Raw genomic sequence first — 19,430 nt, forward strand, 5'->3', positions numbered from 1 at the left:
TCAAATTTTGGGTTTTGAAAAATCAAAACTAGCAACATTTTTACAATAACCAAATTTAATAGATTCTACATATTCTCAATCAAATACACCAATTATTATACAAAAAGGTTCTATATCTCTTCTCTTTTTCTCGCTCTCTTTCTTTTCAAACAATATTTTTGAAAAAAAATATTACTAAAAAAGTCTTTTACTTTAGAAAACAATTTTTTAAAAATATTTTTTCTCAAAAAAAAGTTTCAAAAACTATTTTCTATTTATAGTAAATAGTTTTTATTAGTTTCCCAAACTATTTTCTACTGTTCACAATTTTTAGTTTTTTGTAGTTTGAAAAAATTATGTGACAAGTTTGATTATGTCATTGTAGACATCTACATTGCTAACATTAACAATCTCTTAAATGAATAATCAAAAGCTGATGTGATAACTATTAATTATCAATTTTTGATTATAGTATTTGTGGATATCCTAATGAGTGTTTTTTGAGTTGAATTATTTTTTTCAAAACTTGATCAAAACAAGGCATTAAAATTGCCAGAGCTTTGCGAGAGCGATGAATAAGAGCACAAGTGCAATGAGAAAATTAAAAATGATAGCGTGGAGTATTTTGAAAGATTATGTGACTCAGTGTATTGCTTGGGCCTTACCCAAATTTTATTTATTTTGCATTTTCTTATCTTTTCTCATACACAAATGCAAAAACTAAGAGCGAGAGCATAGAGTATTTTGGAGGAATAGGTGACTGACTCAATGTAATATGTTAGCGAAAATAAAGATAGATACAATACAAACGTTGAAGAGAAAAGAAATAATACCTCTTGAGTAAAACTATTTTGTAGCATTTTGTGTTTGTTTTTCTGAAATTAATACGTAATTATAAAATTGGAGATTTTTGTGTGTTATGCGGAAGGATACGGTCTTCCAGATCTATTTTTACTTTCGCGAGTTTTTACTTTGAAGCTTTGAGATAGTACTAACTCTTATGAATAATATAGTATATTGGCAAATTGCCCGTGCCTAAAACACCTTCAACATGAGTTTTATTTTTCTTAGTAATTCCCGAACACATTTGCTTTGTAACGACCCTGATTTTCGGTAAATAAAAATTTCGTTAAATATTTAAATTTTATTTTAATTACTTGGATTTGCTACTAAAAATTTCTTTTTAAATTTAATAATTCGTCATAATTAGATTTGAGACTTATAAAATTATATCTTTTCGCACCGAACAATCTAGTCATTTTCTAAAGACAAGTATGCTTGTAGAAGCACTTGTATTTTTTTCTAGTGAGTTAAATAAAATCTTTAAATTATATTTCTTGGCTAGAAATCCTACTTGGCAAGTAGAATTAGTTTCCAACCAATTAGTTAGAAAACCCTAATTACCGTTTCAATCTAGCTACAATATCCTAACCTTAGATGGGTCTTTTAGACCATCTTTGAGCCTTATGAACCCCTCCCAACCCTAGTTAAACCTGGTGGGCCTTATGAACTTTCCTAGAAACCTCGTTAAACCTTTTGAACCCATGTTTATATCCATTGGATAATAGAAGCTAGGAAAACTATTGTCCATTGGATAATAGCATGACTTGACTACCCATCATTGTACTTTAGACTTGTCATGTCATGAATAGTGTGACATGATTACATATCCAATGGATAATAAAACCTAGGGAAGTTAGTGACCATTAGTTAAAACCATGACATCATAATACTTTTGACTTGTCATATCATGAATAGTATGACATGATTGTTTATCCATTGGGTAATAAAAAATAGGGAAACTATTACCCATTAGTTCATAAGGTAATCAAAAGTATATGTATCACTGTACTTATCCCAACCCGTGTGTCAGTGTACTTTCCCCAACTTATAGGACAGTATGCTTTCCCAAATCTATGTGTTTTCTTATCTAGAATAATCTTGACGTCACCATCATCGTTTACCCATTGGTTAATAATTTGGAGGGTAGTTATTGCCCGTTGGTCCATAGAATTACTTTTGGAAGCTTACCTTCATCATTACCTCTCCCTAGCCTTAAAAGCCTATTTGGACCTAACCATGTTTAGTCATTTCGAACCCTAATCATACCCAATATCCCTTTGACCATTGGTCAATAAAAGTTAGGGAGGATATTATCCATTGGACAATAGATATTAGGCATGCCAATGAATGGATGTACTTGACAAGACTAGTCATACCATAGGAGTAATCATTTTTATTCCTATGTTTAGTCATTTCAAACCCTAATTATGACCAATATTCCTTTACCCCTTGGACCATAATTGTTAGGGGAATTTTTATTCCTTGGATATTAGACCTTTGACTTGCCAATAAGCATGATAAGACAAGTCATACAAAGAATCCCATCATTTTGCTTCCAAAAGAAGCAAGACTAGCCATGCATGCATGCACACCTATGTCCTAACCTTAAGCCTAACTATCTAGGTTTTACTTTCCTAGATGAATATATACATGTACTTATATACCTATATATGTCTATACATAGAACAAGAGATAGAGATAGAGAGAGAGAGAGAGAGAGAGAGAGAGGCCGAATGGGAGAGGGAGGTGAAGTGTGTGATTGTGTTTTGGACACTTACACAAGCAACCTTAATAGCCCTAAGCCTATTTACTACATGCCAACCCATTCTAGTCTTCCAAATACAAAGCTATCCCATGATTTTATTCTTTCTTGCAAGCAACCTTCCTATAGACTTGACAAGTCAAAAACCCTTCATGATGACCTAAGATTTGGTCTACAAATGGAAGTGACAAGTCATGGAAGGCATGGCATGATTGAAAGGCATGAAATGACAACTCAATGGAGCAAAATTCATGGGAAAAGGGAGAGGGAGGGGGGCCGGCCATATGGAGGGAGAGGGAGCCAAGACTTTTGCCTATAAATAGCAAGCTCACTTCAAGTTTCAACTCACACCTTCACTCCTTTGCTCTCACCTCTCTCTAGAAACCATTTCCATTTCCAGACAGCCTACTGCCCTTCACAAATCTCCATTTTTCTCCTGCTTAAAGTAGTTTTTAGAACCAACTCCCTTCGGGAAAGTTGTAGAGCACTTCGAGACCTTCAAGTTAGACCCAAGAACCACCCCAATCGGTGAAGAAATGACAAAGATATTGGCATTCGAAATTCAGTAAAAATCTCGAATTTCTATTTCCAGACAACCTACTGTCTCCTCCTTTATCACCATTTTTCTCCTATCTAAAGTAGTTTTTAGGATCAACTTCCTTCACGAAAGTTGTAGAGCACTTCAAGAGCTTCAATTTCAACCCAAGAACGATCATATTCGGCCAAATATTGACCGAGTTACTGCCATCCAAAGTTTGGTCCAGATTTGCAAGTTTCACCGCCCGTAGAAAACTTCCAACTAGCTTATTCGGCCCCGACTAGTTTCGGATCAAGGTAGATTTTCTCTACTCACTTCCCTAAGTATAAGTAGAATGCTCTTATCCTCTATCTTCAAGTATTTTGTATGATGCTTGTACGTTAGAAATACATGAGAACTAGAAAGGTGTTTTCCCTTAAAGATGAAAAGGATGGGGAATATGTTGAACATATTAACTTTATTTTCCGGAAAAACATATGTCGTTTAGAACTTTCCAAAAAGAAAGAAAGAACGGCTTTCGAAAGATAAGACTCTATCGATGGTAGAAGTATTCGTATTTTGATCTTTAGGATGGTTATGAGCATGATTATTAATATAGAATTGGATGATCTTGCTAGTTTAGTTTCAAGATTTTAATGAATGATTTATGTTTGTAAAAAGTCTTACCGCGGAGTCTATGCATGAAAACGTGACACGAAAATCGAGAAAGTTAGAAACATGACACCTAGGGTGTGGTTAACGAAAAGGCGTGTTTTGAAAGGGTGAAATATTTTAGAAACCGCAATGTGGCTGGACATGGTAGCCCATTGTGTGGTGTGTGTTTTGTGTGCCAATGAAAACCCGGTGCGGCGAAACCATTGTAAGGATACGCGGGAACCCGGAACGGCGGAACCGAGGTTGGGTGTGTGGCTTGGTTATCCGTGGAGAGGAGCCAATGTAAGTTTTGTGTGCCAATGGGAACCCGGTGCAGCGGAACCATTGTGAGGATACTCGGGAACCCGGAACGGCGGAACCGAGGTTGGGTGTGTTAAAAACGGATTTTGAAAATGTTGATTTGGTTATGAAAAGTGAAAATGGAGACACAGTCTACGATGAGTCGCATAGGAGAAACACAGAAAAATATGGACACCAACGATACTTGAATAGTGAATATGGATGTGCTATCGTTAATCGTTTTTGTTAAACCTGCTTGTACTCTGTTGATTTTATAATCTATTGTTTGTAAGTTAAGGGTTAGTGGGTTTGGATATCCTATTGAGCTTTTGTAAGCTCACGGTGTTACCTTTGGTGACCCTGACATATTATATTAGTGACGACGCCGGTATAATGTGTCAGACCTTATAGATGAACAGGGTGAATTCTACACCTTGAAGGCTTTCAGAGCCGAAGAGCTGGCTGGAATGAAGGAGCATGCAGAGCTGTAGTTAGGGACCATAGTTTCCCTCCCTTATGTAATAAAAGTACTCTTGTGAGAGTTATGATGTAATAAAGAACCAGACTCTATTTAGATTTTCAATGACATTGCCTTCTTTAACGTACCCAAAATTCGGGGCGTTACATGCTTCACATCAACTTTTCTATTTTCACAAAGTACCAAAACCAATTTAAGAGAGAGAGAGAGATTGAGAGTTGGTAGAAAAATGAGTGATTAAGTATTCCTTTTTTGTTCCGTCCTCGCGGTGGAAGCTCAGATCTGGTAGCTGCGGTGGTAGGGTTAAATAAGGTGAGGTTTGTGGAGTTAGATTTTGTTTCCGGCGGTCTTCCGTCTCTTTTACTGACTGGTTCTTCCAGTCTGGTCTTGTACTGATTCGGGTCTCCCCCGGATTTGGTGAGGTTGTGGTGGTGGGTAAATAATTTATCTGTTTTAGTTCTTGTTCTGGTGCGTGTTTTGGATGGGCTAGATTTCGGTGTTTGGTCGGATTTGAGGGCTGCTGTGGTCGACGGCTGATATGGTGGTGTTATGGGGGTTTCCGGCGGCAGCATTAGTGGTGCCTGCGTTGGGGGTTCTCGTTTCGGCTCCGGTTTGATTGTCTCGCCCGAGTTGCTCCTTATTTTGAGCCGTCAATGGCAGATCGAGGGTGAAGGGGGTCTCAGCTGCCGTGGTCGTTTGAGCCTGTCGAAGTCTGGCAGGCGGTCGTTGTGGACTATCCGTGGGAGCAATTTTTTCCTTTACGCTTGTTTTTTGTTTGTTGTTTTCGACTACATTTGTCCTTATTGTGTAATGGTTTGCACTGAGATCTCTTTTGAGATCTTTCTATCTTGTCCCGGACCGGATTCTCATATCGGCACCTAGTGTTGATTTGCTTTTGCAGGGTGTCCTAGGGTTCCGGATTAGGTAGTTTGGTGCACTCCTGTGTTTAGCAATGTAATCTTCGCCTTCGAGCGTAATGAAATTGACTGATTCAAAAAAAAAAAAAAAGTATTCCTTTTATGTTTTTTTCTTTTAATCGTACGATCATAAATTTTAAAGTAAGTAATCTAACGGTTGAAGAGGTTGGTTTCATTTATATCCTTAGACATTTTTTTTTTTTTTACAGAAACCCGCTCTATTTTATAATATAGAATGAGAAAATTTCAAAATAATACATGATTTTTCACTCCAATGTCACCAAAATACCTAGGCTTCATTATATTTCAATTAAACACCTAGACTTACAAAAATCTCAAAATGAGGCACCTGCCGTTAGCCTCCATCCATTCCGTCAACAAAATTGTTGATGTAGCACACATCACCTGTTAACTGGCCCCACTTTACATGTTAGGAAGTAAAATACATGCACACAATCAAAAGCCCACCCTTTCACTGCGCTAGATCCATCGTTGTTTCTACTTCTTGAACCCTCCTAATTTCCTCTGCTTTCCCATCAACCGAATCCATAATTTCTTCCAAATTCGGTTCGATTTCTTCAACAATCCTTGATTCTGAAACTAAATCTTTAGAATCAGGCTTGACCTCAGATGTGGGTCCCTCCTCTGTCTCTCGCTACTCCCCAACCTCTCAGCTCCATTGCCATCTCTATTTCTCGATCCTCTCCGACCTTCTCAGCTATGGCCATCCTCTATTTCTCGCTCCTCTTCATCTCTAACTTTGACTTTTTCGCACCATCCAAACCGGGAAGACCCGACCCATTTGTTGAAACCGGAGCAAAACGCTTTGGGTTTGATTTGTTTAAGGAAATGGGGGCAAAACAAACTTTAGGGCAAAATAAACTAGTCAAACCCACAGGTAAGGGCAACGGTGCATTTGGAGGAAATGGGTCAGTGGGCTCCAACTTGATCGATGCCAGTGACTTTAGGAGATGATGGTTCGTGGCTCTCGATTACGAGTGTTCTTCTTGTGGATGAACATTGGGCTGGAACGCGATTTGCCTCTGCTTTGACCATCAAAATTGCTCCTAAGAAACCTCATCAATGGCGGTGGGAACTTCTTTGATTGGTCTAGTGAAGGGAACTAGATTAGAGGTTTGTCGGGTTTTGATTATTATATTTTTGATCCATGGAGTTTTAATTGTGCGCACAATTAAAAGGTGAAGAAAAATGAAGTAGGGTAGTGTTGGGTTGTGATTGTGTGCATTTCATTTGCTTCCTAACATGTGAAATGGGCCCACTTAATAGGTGAAGTGTGCTACATCAGCAATTTTGTGGATGAAATGGATGGAGGCTAATGGCAGATGCCTCATTTTGGGGATTTTGTAAATCCATGTGTTTAATTAAAATAAAGTAAAATTTAGATATTTTTGTGACATTACAGTGAAAATTCAGATGCCATTCTGAAATTTTTCCTTACAGAATACTTTCATTTTGTACCAAGATGTGAACAGTTCAACTCTCCCCTCGTTTGTCCTAAGTAAAACGTGTGATTCGTTTTTTCGTTTGCTTACATAATTAAAGTTTCGACACTTCAAAGACCACACATCTTTTTACTCTATTTTTAATCTTCTTAAACGTAAATTAACAAATTGCCTTTATTTTTCTTCTTGAATAAGAAACCAAAAGGCACAAAAATCAATTTTAACGTTGCTCGGCTTGATAAGGCTCAATTCGACTCATTTCAAGAGATTCGTTAAGTAAATTATCTAAGTTCAGTTCATGCGTAACAAACGAGTTCAAACTTGAATTTTAGGCTCATTAAATACATGAGCAGAGTTTGAACACTACGAAACTCAGCTCGACCGCCTGTTCGCACCCCAACTCAAGTGGTTTGACTCTTCTGATTTTCCTCTCAACCTGTCTTCACAATTCAGTTATTTTCCTCTCAACCCCCTTCTATTTTCCCATCAACCAAACAACTCTTTAAAAACCGTAATAAATTTTCCCTCGCCGATCTCAACCTCCACCACCACCAGTCCACCACCCTCCCTCGCCGATCTCCTATCAACCACAGCCCCACCCAATAACTCCCCTCGCCATCACCATCCTCACTGGCTTCTAACCAAACCCTAGCTCTCATCAATTCGGCTGCTGAACAAATTACGACCCAACCATGAATGAATGAGTTTTCAGTTATTTGACCAGACCCATTTTTCAGATCTAATAAACTTCGCATAAAAGTCCTGCCTTTGGGTATTGAATTGAATTTGTGGGTTTTCAGATTTAACGGAAATGGCGACGAGGAATAGGACCATACTGTTTAGGAAGTACAGAGACGCACTGAAGAGCGTTCGTGCTCCGTCGAGTTCTTCGCCGTCGAATTCAGGCGGCGGCCCCGTCATCGAATTGTCTACGACGTCGTTTCTGAACCCCAATCGCTCTTATGCTCCCTTGAGTACCGAGGATCCCGGCAGCTCCAGGTACATATATGTGTGTGTGTGTGTTGAATTTGAATGTTGGAATATTTAGCAAATACTCAGAATAAATAAGAATGCAAATACATTCTATGTGTCGTTTTGTTTTTAGAACTTAGGTGTCCAGACCAACTTAAACGCATCTCAATTAATGTTGGATCAATCCCACCGTCCACCAGTCGCCCCAATGTATTTCGTTCTTTCTTGTTGCAATTGCGCGTGTGCGTGCGCGCTTTGTCCCTAACACCCTAATCTGTAATAGGGTCGTGACAATGAGTATCGTAGTAATGATGAGTTATATAATGTCCCGTTCAGTTAGACAGGAAAGGATGGAATAAGACGGGAAACTTTCCCGCAACTTTCTTAGCGTTCAGATACCAAGAAAGTTGTGGGAAGTCTAGTTTTCCTGCGAAATTCTTTGTCAACATTACCCACACTGGAGTACAAAGTTTCATTTTTCTTTACTTCACTTCTACTGAGAATTCAATTTCACACACAATTCCCCACTACTGAATGGAGTTCAAGCTCAATTACATCAATGGGAAAGTGGTGCTCATGGTTAATGGACCTTGCCTTAGAGTTATGCCTTTTTGTATGTCAAATTTCTCCTTGGGAACTGGAGATACAGATGCTTGGATCAACTTTATTAGTGTTCATAAGTCTTGGAACAGACAAATATTATAGGACAAGAGGCCTACTTGAGGGTGCCATGCCCTTGGGGGCACCACAACTTCTAATGGTTTTACCTTCTCCTGCATACACACTGGTTCTGGTAGTAGGTCTAAAGTTTTGAAGAATGGATGTGTAGTGGTAATCAGTTTGTGAGAGCATGCAACTTGATCACTCATGGGAATGGGAACCCAAAGAGTTTTGAAACTCTGTTTCTGGTAGTAGGTCTAAAGTCAGTGGATTTCTACTTGGAATAATAAACTTGTTCTGCGCTGCAGTAATGGTGCAGTAACAGTGGGACTACCTCCAGCTTGGGTGGATGTATCTGAAGAAATAGCAGTGAATGTGCAAGGTGTGCGGACGAAAATGGCTGAGCTAGCCAAGGCTCACGCCAAGGCTTTAATGCCCTCATTTGGAGATGGTAAAGAAGATCAACGCAGGATTGAGGCTCTTTCTCAAGAGATAACTGATCTTTTAAAAAAATCAGAGAAGAGATTACAGAGACTCTCTGCCGGTGGCCCTTCCGAGGACTCTAATGTTAGGAAAAATGTGCAGGTATGACTTGATGGCTGCTTATAATGTGTTGCCTGCTGTACAAAATTGTAAATCATGACCGAAACTTGGATGACTTTATTTAAGATTTCATTTTTGTGCCTGAGGTTTGTCATGTGCAGTTGTTTCCAAAGTAGATGTTAATTATGTTATATGGTGACGGGTTATTATGAAGTTATATTAGCTTTCATCTTCACACTACAGCATTCTGATAAGCTGATTCATTGTTTTGTTTGCACTTTGCAGCGCTCTCTTGCCACTGACCTTCAGAACCTCTCAATGGAACTTCGCAAGAAACAGTCAACATACTTGAAGCGCCTCCGGCTGCAGAAAGAGGTCTGGAGAACTTTCCTTTATCATCACTCTCTGAATAAATGCTTATCAGGAATCAGGATGATGATTTTTTGGCAATATTTCGGAAACTTTGGTTTTTCACTTCACAAGTCGTCGGTGATTCATTCATGTTTATGCTGGCCCTTGACATCGCTTTGTCTTCCTTGATTTCCTGAGGCTGCTCAACCATGCAATGCTTTTCTTAATGTATCAGAAGCTAATAATTAGCATCTGTTCTTGTAGTTTGTTTGTTTCTTTGTTTCCACTTTACCATTGGAGAGTACATGGTAGTCCAAGAAGTTGATGGTTTCAATATTTTACTGAGTATTGCTTTGTGATCTAGGGTCCAGATGGGATTGACTTAGAAATGAACTTGAATGGAAATAATTCCAGAACAGCAGAAGATGACTTGGATGACTTGGTAAGCCGGCCTTTTACTTCAGATTGTCATTCTTCACTTTTTTGTGGACATGTATGCACTATCCATACCTATGGATACATATAAGGATTATTATTGTGCATGTATTGTTAATGTACAGGTCAATGTTGCCACAAGTGGTATGTACTCCATAAGAAGGGGTTTTAACTTATACCATGAATGTGGGTTGCCAATGGGTGATAATTCTGTTTCACTGGGTTTCTCTAACTTAAGCCACGATTCGGTTATAGCATCACGTGTGGGTGCATGTCCAAGTATCAGACGTTCCTAAATATTGCAATTATGGTACAGTGGTGCGTCCACTAGTAAGGTATGGGCACGAGGACATTGCCTGAACATTTATGTTAATCCCCAGACAAGAAGTTGTAGCCATCCTATTCTTGGAGAGTTGGTGGCTTGTTGGTTTTCTAACCCACAGACATCCCACATAAAACAAAAGTCTTGGGTTGGTTGAACTCTATGATGGCTTCAAACCAGCGTCTTGGGCCACACTATGATCACTTCAGATTCCGTTTTTTTTTTTTTTGCTTTCATCGGTCACATGATAGATTTTCGTGAGACTACTTTGGGTTAGTGCTATACTCGTGAAGAAAATAGTTGGGTTTCTCTTTTAGCCGTTTACGAATTTGTCTTGACGCTTCAGGAAAGAAAATACTTCCCATCTTAAACAGCCTTTAATTGCGGATTCACTCTTGAGATTGAAGTCATACTCGACAAACTGAGAGCTATGTGTGTGGAGATATATACTTGTCACTGAAGAAATAGGTGCAGGAGACGGCAGAGAAGAGCATTTGTGTATTTTCTTTTTCGTTTTTAAATTAGCAGCAATAGTAGGATGTTGGCATCAGAAAATTTGGGAGGTTTCTACTCCCTTTCATCGTGATGAACTTTTGAATACATAATTTTATGCTACATTTGGACAGACAAGAGGGAGAATGAGTGAAGCATTGTATGGCCTAAAATTTTCTACCAGCGTTCTCACAAACTGAGGGGTACCGTTTGTATACAAATGTCTTCATTACAAGCACTGAACTCTCCATCCTTTCCTCCCAATTTTGGAGGGAAGAAAGTGTTAAATTTGTGGACAATCCCTCCCCACAAAAGCACTCCATGCACTACTTCTTCCTCTCTCTTTGCCCTAGCAAAGGTCTGAAACTGTCATACAAATAATTTTCCAGGGGTTTAGTGAGCATCAGATGACCAAACTAAGAAAAAGTGAGGCATTCACAGCAGAAAGGGAGAGAGAGATCCAGCAGGTTAGTGAAAACTCTTTTGCAACTATTACACTTCATTTACAATCAACCCAAGTGAATTTATGTTTTATTTGTGACTTATAAAAAAAAAAACTATGTTTTATTTGTGGGGTTTTGGTAGGTTGTGGTATCAGTTAATGATCTTGCTCAGATAATGAAGGATCTGTCGGTGCTTGTCATTGACCAGGTGTGAAGCTATGTCTCCTTTACTAGGTCAGATACTTCCTCAATGATTTAACCTGATAAACTAAATTTATTCTCCAAACAGGGGACCATTGTCGATAGGATAGACTACAACATTCAGAACGTCGCAGCAACAGTTGAGGAGGGCTTTAAACAGCTGCAGAAGGTCCTCTTGCTCTGCTTGCTTCTTTAAATCTTCTCTCTCACTTTTTCCGCCATCGCATAAAGTTTGGGTTAAAACTTCTGCTAAGCCCTTGTTCGTGCTTCAGTCTCTCGGATTTTCCTCAAATAGTTATATCATGTCGGGGTTTTTTTGGACTTGACAGGCAGAAAAAACACAAAAACAAGGGGGGATGGTGAAGTGTGCTACATTTCTCATCATCATGTGCTTTATCATGTTGATACTCCTCATTCTCAAGGAAATACTTTTTTGAGGAGTGTAGGGTTTTTAGACTGTTGCTATGGACCTGGCTTCGAGTATTTCAACTTTTACATACTGAGTTCTGATTTTTTGGAAGATGGAGGGATTCTGAATTTGCTGAGGTAGATGCACCAGCTCAGTGCTATTCTTCGAGACGGTTGATATTGATCCATCCCATTTTTTGGTGTATTACATGTGAGTTGGGACTACTACAGGCACGTCATAGAGCGTATCTACTGTAATTTGTTGAGGGTTTTTTCTTTTTGGCAAAAAAGACCTGCCTGGTGTTGATTCTTCTGATTACCCCGAAAATTTTGTAACTTCGGCACGGATATTCGTTGGTTTGGGGACGAAGAACTTACTCAATGTACCAATTCTTTCTTCTTTAAAGTAAACATGTACCTATTCTTTCTTGATATGGAATGGAATGCATCCTATTTCAGTAGCTCAAATTCATTGGTGCATTTAAGAGAAATTCCTATCAAACCAGTATTTTAGCAATTCTGGGAATATGTGATTGGTTATGGGAAATGTTTGCTGGTTGGATGTATGTTTAAATAGAAGGATATAATTGATAATTTTGTTGTGGTAAACAGTACTAATTGCAGTCACTATGTTCTCAACCTTCGAAAACTTCAATGCTAGCTATTAAGGAAGGCAATTTTGTTGCTGCAACAATGTCTCGAAAAGGGATTTTTTTTCGACACAAGAGATAACTGTTCTATGCTTAGCAGCTTCGTTTATGCTTTCTTGCTGATTTTGTCAAAACTGTTTCCAAATAATGCCTTGCGTTCAACTCACTGAAAACTCATTTGATATTGACTCGTCATATTTAGTGTGGCTAAATAATTCAAGTTACTCAGGATCAACATTATTATTTGACTTTATTCCAGTCACCTTTGTTAAAGTCGAGTTGACTCGTATCATTGAGAAACAATGTGGGAATTATTGAGTCAGCTAGACGTGTGAGTTTACTCGTAAAACTAATAGCAAGTCCACCCATGAGCCATTTAGACTGTCGAAGTCTTAACAGATTATTTTGGCGTAATTTAGATTCACCCATTCTTAAGATGGCTTTGTCAAAAACCGACACTCACGCCAAAATATGCACCATTTCTAGTTTTGCCAAATATCTCGACATCATTCTAGTTTGCATCGAAAAATGAAAATGTCTTTAATTAAATAGTTTGAATTTGAGAGTCTGCTAGCATGACAATAAACTAGTGTTTTATCTTTAAAAAATTAATCCGAACACAAAGCTAAAATCACATAAGCATACAGGTATGAAAAAATCATTTAATAAATAAAATGTCAAACAAATAAGCACTAAGCTGCTTTCGTAGCTCAGTTGGTTAGAGCACCCGTTTAGTAAGCGGGAGGTCTAGAGTTCAACTCTCAACGAAAGCATTGGGCTCAAACATCTTTTCTTACCATTTTGTCTCTCAGAAGGAGAACTGGTCTCTATAATAATTCACTTCAATCAGAACCCTTCAGACTGCCCAGTCCTCTTTCCATTTCTCTCTGTCTTGTATGGGACCCAGCAATCGAATTTCGACCATTTTTTGATAGCTTCAATTACATTTGCACGTGTATATTTGGAGAAAGGTTCCCTCGATATCGTGTTATTAGTGTCTAGCTATGAGGATGAAAATTTGTTGTTAATTTATGAATACATACGATTTGGTCCCCCACATCAGGAAACTTGCGTCTGCCACTAGCCAAGTAATGCTCCACCGGCCTTTCCTCACTGTGGAACACAACGTGGCTGTGCTCCAGGGGCAAATAATAATTTTCTGGAGTTCATACATGCAGGGAATAGAAATTTGACTTCCACCTTGTTCTTTGCCTTTTCTTTTCCGCACTTCTATGCCACATTGCCGAACAACGTCCGCTTTGGCCGCCACGGGCAATGCACCGTGTCCGCTTTGGCCTGTGGTGCCACGGGCGCACGGGCGATGCACCGTATGCACTATCCCATGCTCTTATTACTCATACATCCAATCTTGCACTGCAAAAATTATTCAATGTCTCTAAGACATTGTCGAGTGGTGACCCAACTCTCTCCTCACCACATATTTGAGGGGGCTAGCTCTACACAATTTGTGGCGAAAACCACACAAATCTGCGGTGATGAATAAGTTGGTGGATTACAACAACTTACACTATGATCTGTGTCTTTCTTGAAACTTCTCAAGTAAGAACCTCAACCAAAGCTAATAAGAATTTGTATGTAGGCTTTACAAGGATAAAATTGTTTTTGTTCTGTTTTGCTGTCTGTGCAGTGTTTGGCCAAGAAGGCCCCAGTAGTTGTTTGTGTTCTGACTTTATTTGGAAGGAAAAAAAAACCTATTTACTTAAAAACGATTAATGTAGGATCAGTCCCCCCATTAGACTTTCGTGCGACCAACCATACTGCTACTTTTGTAAGTATGGATATGTACATCACGTTCGTCACCCATACAAAAAATAAGATTGATCAGATATCGATTGGAACAAACAATTTTTTTCTTTAAGAGTAATGGTCGCACCCATAGATGATGAATTTGAGCCTTAACCAGTGTCCAATCGATTTGATATTTTTGCGTTCGCGATTTAGGTATTGAGATTTACAACAAAAATGACTTGTTTAATGTGAATGTGGTGAGTTCTGTCATATAAAGATTACTTGAGGGATCATCCGGAGAGTATTCTCTCTCCTTTTTGCTAGCATTCGGATACTTTTTTTTTTTTATCTGCCATAAATTACAAAAGAAAAAACTAAAGGGGAAACGACCCCGAGATCTAAAAGAACAAAGTTTTGAAGATCACTCAATAGATTGGAGACCCAACTATCATGGAGGAAAGCAGCTTTCTTGGATGCCAACCAGTGAGCAGCTTGATTTCCTTCTGTCGGAGTCCAGACCAGCGACAAGTTCACATCCTTAGCGAGCTCGCGAATATCCAGAATCAGAGCAGAAGCATTCCATGGTGGAACCAGTTCAGAGACACTTAGGGTGATCAGAGCAGCATTCAGATACTGATATTCTTGAAATTACACGTAAAATTAGGAGGAAAAGTATAGGACAGAAATGTGAACTGTGTTTAAATGGTCCACCTGACCCATTCACAATCACCAAGCCAAAGTTTTCCTGATATATGGTGACCTCTATGCCACCATACGCATACTGGGGATCATTGGAGAAAGTATTCTTCCAAAAATACCCGGTACCATTGAAGATTTCAACATTGTCAATACCAACGGTTGCAAAACTCATGCTTTATTGGGTACTTCTATCCTTAAGATCTGGTTACTGAATGAATAATTGGCATGGATTTCATTGATTAGAATGAGTTACATATTGCAACGATCAACAATTACACGAGCAATAACATGCTCTGAAACTAGCCTGAACTCTTTTTCTTCTTCGCACTACTCAAATCCGATGCAGTGAAAGATCTTTCAACAAGGCCAGAAACCGGCAATTTGAGATCAAAAGTCAACCTCTGAAGAATCAATGATAGCGTGTTCACGTCTGACATGGCTCTATGAGCCGATCCAATGAGCGGAACTTCATAATACTCACGAAGGGCTTGAAGTGATACTTTTGAAGAAACCTTTGATCCTATTTTCACAAAACCAGAACCAAGTTAGAACAAGTACGCACAAGCAAGCACACGCATACACACAGATAGGAGAGAGAGACCTCCTGACTTCATGGCTTCACGTGCAAGAGGAAGTGTGTCCACAAAAAGCCAATCTGGAGGAATCTCAAAGGAACATCGACTAAATTCATTAACCAAAAAGGGTACATCAAAAGTGCGAGCATTGTGAGCAACCAATATTACATGTCCCCCAGGTTTCTGGCGGCTTTTGATGTACTGCAGCAAGATTGGAATAAGCTCCTTCATCCTACATCAACCTCATTGAAGTAAGATTAAACGGAAGAGAAAATGAAAATAAATTTTAATCGCTAAAACATAATTATGGCACATGCTGTGGAGCAAACAATCCAAATTTTTAACCAACTTTGACAAATGAATGTAATTCAATTGCTACAATGTAAAGTCCTAGCAAAACATACTCAGGAGAATTAAGGTACTTAATTCCATTTTTCTTGTGCTCAAATCTCACTGAACTCCTTAGTTAACAAAAACAGATTGAGTCAACTCCTTCCGTTGCGATCCTCGTAAGTCTGTTCTGGAGCCAAAGAGTTTAGGGCAACCGTAGTATGTGCGCCCCATACGAGCAGCATGTCAGAGTCCCTGGCTGTCTGACGTGCATACGAGGAAACTTAAACTTAGGAGCGTTAGTGCTTAAATTTCAATGTGTCCCCCTGCCTTAGATGAGAATTAGATGAACTCGACACCTAAACATATATTCATACCTGAGTCCATGTAACATAGGTTAATGGTTGACTTGAACATCTAACCTGCTAAACATTAAAACCCACTTACATACTGGTCTCTGCAAACATAATCACACAAAATCTGTCACAAGTTTCTATGTGCTAATTAACTTACTAAAACATGACGATTTTATGTTGTTAACTTGTTGTCCGCCTTCATTGTGGAAGCACTCTCTCCCTCCCTCCCTCTCTCTCCCTCCCTGCGTCGGCGTTTGAGGGGTCCAGTGGTGGCAGTTGTGGTAAGGTGTAACTAGGGCAACAGTGGTGAGGCGTGAATGGGCGGTGGCACTGGTAGATAGGCGTGGCATACGGCGATGGAAAGCGGCGAAGAAACAGGGGTTTCGGTGTCAGGTTTGGCGATATTTTGGTGTTTTAGAGGAGTTGAGGGGTTTGGTGTTTCAGGGTGCTCTGGGGGTTTTAGGGACTGCTGTGGGAGGATTTAGGGTGCTGGTGTAGGAGGCTAAGGAGATCTTGGGGTGGCCCAGGGGTTGTGGTGAAGCTTTGTGACAGCCATCTGTTTTTCCGGCAGATGGGTGTTAGGATGACAGTGATGCTGAACATCATATCAGATAAGGGTTTTTTCAGGTGGGGCATTGTGCTGATTGGGATGACAGAAATTGTTTCCGGTGTTTTGCTCGCAACTTAAGGGGATATGGCTTTTTTGGGTTAGCCAAGGTGCTTTGGGCAGGGTGAAGGTGTATTGGGCAGTGTGTTCTTTGTTGGGAACATCTGGCATCTTTTATGTTTGGTGTTTTTTTTTTTTATAAGTCTTTTATGTTTGGTGTATTCAGCTAACATCCTTGTTAGCTCTTTGTTTTGGTGTATTTAAAAAATTTGAGAGGCGGAGGGGTAGGTTGAGATCTTGTGAGTTGCAGCACTAGGAGAGTCATGTGTACTCTTTGAAGCTCTATCCATGCTTTTCTACTCCTATTGTACCAATTTCATAGTTGGCCCTTCATGGTAATGAAATTTTCTATTGCCGATCAAAACAAAAGCCTATGCCTTAAATATTCTCCATTGAAGAGGTCATGTAAATCTAACAAGAGTACAAGACAAGCCCTCCTTTCAGCACAGATATGGACTTAATCAAAAGTACCAGACAAAATTCAAGTGCATCCTGCCACAAACTTGAGAAAAGTAAGGAGTCTTCGTTTGTGGGGCAAAGTACTTAACAACATGAACGCAGAAAAGATTAGCAGCAGTGCAGAAAATTTACCTTGGAATATTGGGTTTGCTCACCATATAGGTTGAAATACCATGGACATGATGATTTGGCACATAGCGTTCAGGATTTACTAATGTTTGGAAAGTGCTGTTTTTACCACCCAGTAGATCCTGCATTGCAATCTCAATGATCCTTTCATTCTCTCTGCTAAACCCAGTGGTTTCAATATCAAACACAATGAGAGTTGTAAGGCCAACCGAATCTTGTGATACACCAATATTTCGTTGAGTATCAGGGTACTGAATGCTTTGGAATTCACTAACTTTTGATTTCTTGATACCTATATTGGTACTTGATTTGATTGATCCATCAGATATTTCTTGTCTGAGATTGCTTGTTTTGCTATTCAAGGTGTCTTTGTTTACTCCCACTGTCTTAGTAGTTATAGTTTTTCCTGTCGATCTCCTACTGTATCCGCCTTCAAGCTCATGGGTACTGGACCCGAGAACCCTAAATTGTGGACTGCTTCCACTAGCCCTGCTTGAAGAGTGGAAACTTTCGAACCATGAACTAGCTAAAACGTGGATTCGGCATCTGGGGACTGGCAAGATTGAAAAGCACATGGCAACTGATGTATTCCACTGATGAAGAATTCTGCCTCACATAACCAAAAATAGGCTTTTGACCTGCATAAGATGATGAGTCAAAAGGTGAAACACGAGAGTTAGAATACATTTCCTGATAACTAAGATAACACTACCAGATTGAATCAAGCTTCAATGCACCACAATAAAATGAAGACATCGCATATCAGCAAGCAATATCTACATATAGTTGAGAAACCTTAGGCTTTATACCTCACATTTTTAAAATTTGTCATGGGAAATTGGTAATTCCACATCAGATTTGAAACAATCGACAACCTGATCTTTCACATGGTGGACTCACTTGTGCATGCAGAAGGTTATCCATCCTAAGTGATGGTTTTAACAAGTCCCTTTTTTTTTGGTAAAAAAAAAGAAGTCCCTTTACTATGTCTTCCGAATTAGTAAACCCAAATCTAAAACCAGTGCTCAGAGCCTGCACTCTGACATGGGTCGTAAGACAACAGAAGCCCATTTGACCAAATAACTGTACAGTGCGGCTATCACATCACACCAAGGCTTGTAACTGGGTTATACTTCTTAAAGCTTGTAAACACTTGTAATTGTTACTCAAACAAAGGCAAATGAAAGAAGTGACTATTACGCGAAACCAGTGCAATTTGCACAATCAAGGATAGGGCCGTAATAAAATGTGTTCAGATGAGTGATCAGGTTGTTTATCATGGTTTGAAAACTCGATTGGAATGGGTTCAATCTTGGCATGTTTATATCTCAAATGAGCTTCCGAGCTTCAATATCTTGGGTTTCTTATTCATCATAAGCTTGTGGCAAACATGACATATAATTTCCATAAGACAATATCAAACAAGCTTTTTAGCAAGAGGAACAAGAGTTGAGCTAGCTTGGCTCCTTGCCCTAAACTTTTTTGTGAAACTAGTCCAATCAAACAACCTCACCAACAACATTTGCAAACAAACCCAAAATGAGCAGAGGTACTAAATCAATAAAGCGCCAAAGTTAACTCAACCCAAAACCAGCAATCAAGGAATAAACTTTAATATGATCAAAAAAACAAAGGAATAAACTTTGATACCCACCAAATTATAAATCAAACCCACCAAGGAATCAGGACTTCAAACCCAAAACAGAAATAAACACAGGTTAAATCAGTCATTCGATAGCTAAAATAACACTCAAAAGAACCCAAATGTTGGTTTTCGATTTGAAGATAAGGTGGGCAGAGAAGTACCTGGAACAGATTCGAAAATCTACGCATTCGCACAAAGTATCCTGCGAGTACGCATGCAGATATATATTGACCGATGTAGAGAGAGAGAGGAGGAGGAAAGGTATGTGGAGCGAGAGACGACTGCGGAGAGAGAGAGGGCGGGGGGGGGGGGGGGGGTGTATTTGGAGACGTGAAGAAACCCACTGAAAGGAGAGAGAAGAGTGAAGCAATGAAGCTCCGGAAAGTGGGGATCGAGAGCCCCGGCTCATCCCTTTCTGCCCCACGAAGCAA

The 19,430-nt window shown here is 39.3% G+C and overlaps 2 protein-coding genes and 1 non-coding gene across 3 annotated transcripts; 2 read left to right on the top strand and 1 right to left on the bottom strand.

Moving 5' to 3' along the window:
* The first annotated feature begins 7,351 nt into the window (after positions 1 to 7,351).
* LOC131308391 (syntaxin-43-like) lies at positions 7,352 to 12,208 on the top strand. The gene is made up of 8 exons (XM_058335317.1): positions 7,352 to 7,912; positions 8,854 to 9,130; positions 9,374 to 9,463; positions 9,804 to 9,881; positions 11,078 to 11,155; positions 11,274 to 11,339; positions 11,421 to 11,501; positions 11,662 to 12,208. The coding sequence occupies exons 1-8, from the start codon at positions 7,725 to 7,727 to the stop codon at positions 11,767 to 11,769; spliced, it is 966 nt and encodes a 321-aa protein (XP_058191300.1). The 5' UTR covers positions 7,352 to 7,724; the 3' UTR covers positions 11,770 to 12,208.
* Positions 12,209 to 13,089: 881 nt separating this feature from the next.
* Positions 13,090 to 13,163, top strand: TRNAT-AGU (transfer RNA threonine (anticodon AGU)). The gene has a single exon. It is a non-coding gene; the product is annotated as a tRNA-Thr (tRNA).
* Positions 13,164 to 14,997: 1,834 nt separating this feature from the next.
* Positions 14,998 to 19,430, bottom strand: LOC131308659 (exonuclease DPD1, chloroplastic/mitochondrial). Its single transcript, XM_058335613.1, has 4 exons — positions 19,161 to 19,430; positions 17,358 to 17,992; positions 15,440 to 15,645; positions 14,998 to 15,358 (listed from the first exon to the last, which is right to left on the bottom strand). The coding sequence occupies exons 2-4, from the start codon at positions 17,927 to 17,929 to the stop codon at positions 15,138 to 15,140; spliced, it is 999 nt and encodes a 332-aa protein (XP_058191596.1). The 5' UTR covers positions 17,930 to 17,992; positions 19,161 to 19,430; the 3' UTR covers positions 14,998 to 15,137.

The sequence above is a fragment of the Rhododendron vialii genome, chromosome 11a (assembly GCF_030253575.1).
Source record: "Rhododendron vialii isolate Sample 1 chromosome 11a, ASM3025357v1".
Classification (NCBI taxonomy): domain Eukaryota; kingdom Viridiplantae; phylum Streptophyta; class Magnoliopsida; order Ericales; family Ericaceae; genus Rhododendron; species Rhododendron vialii.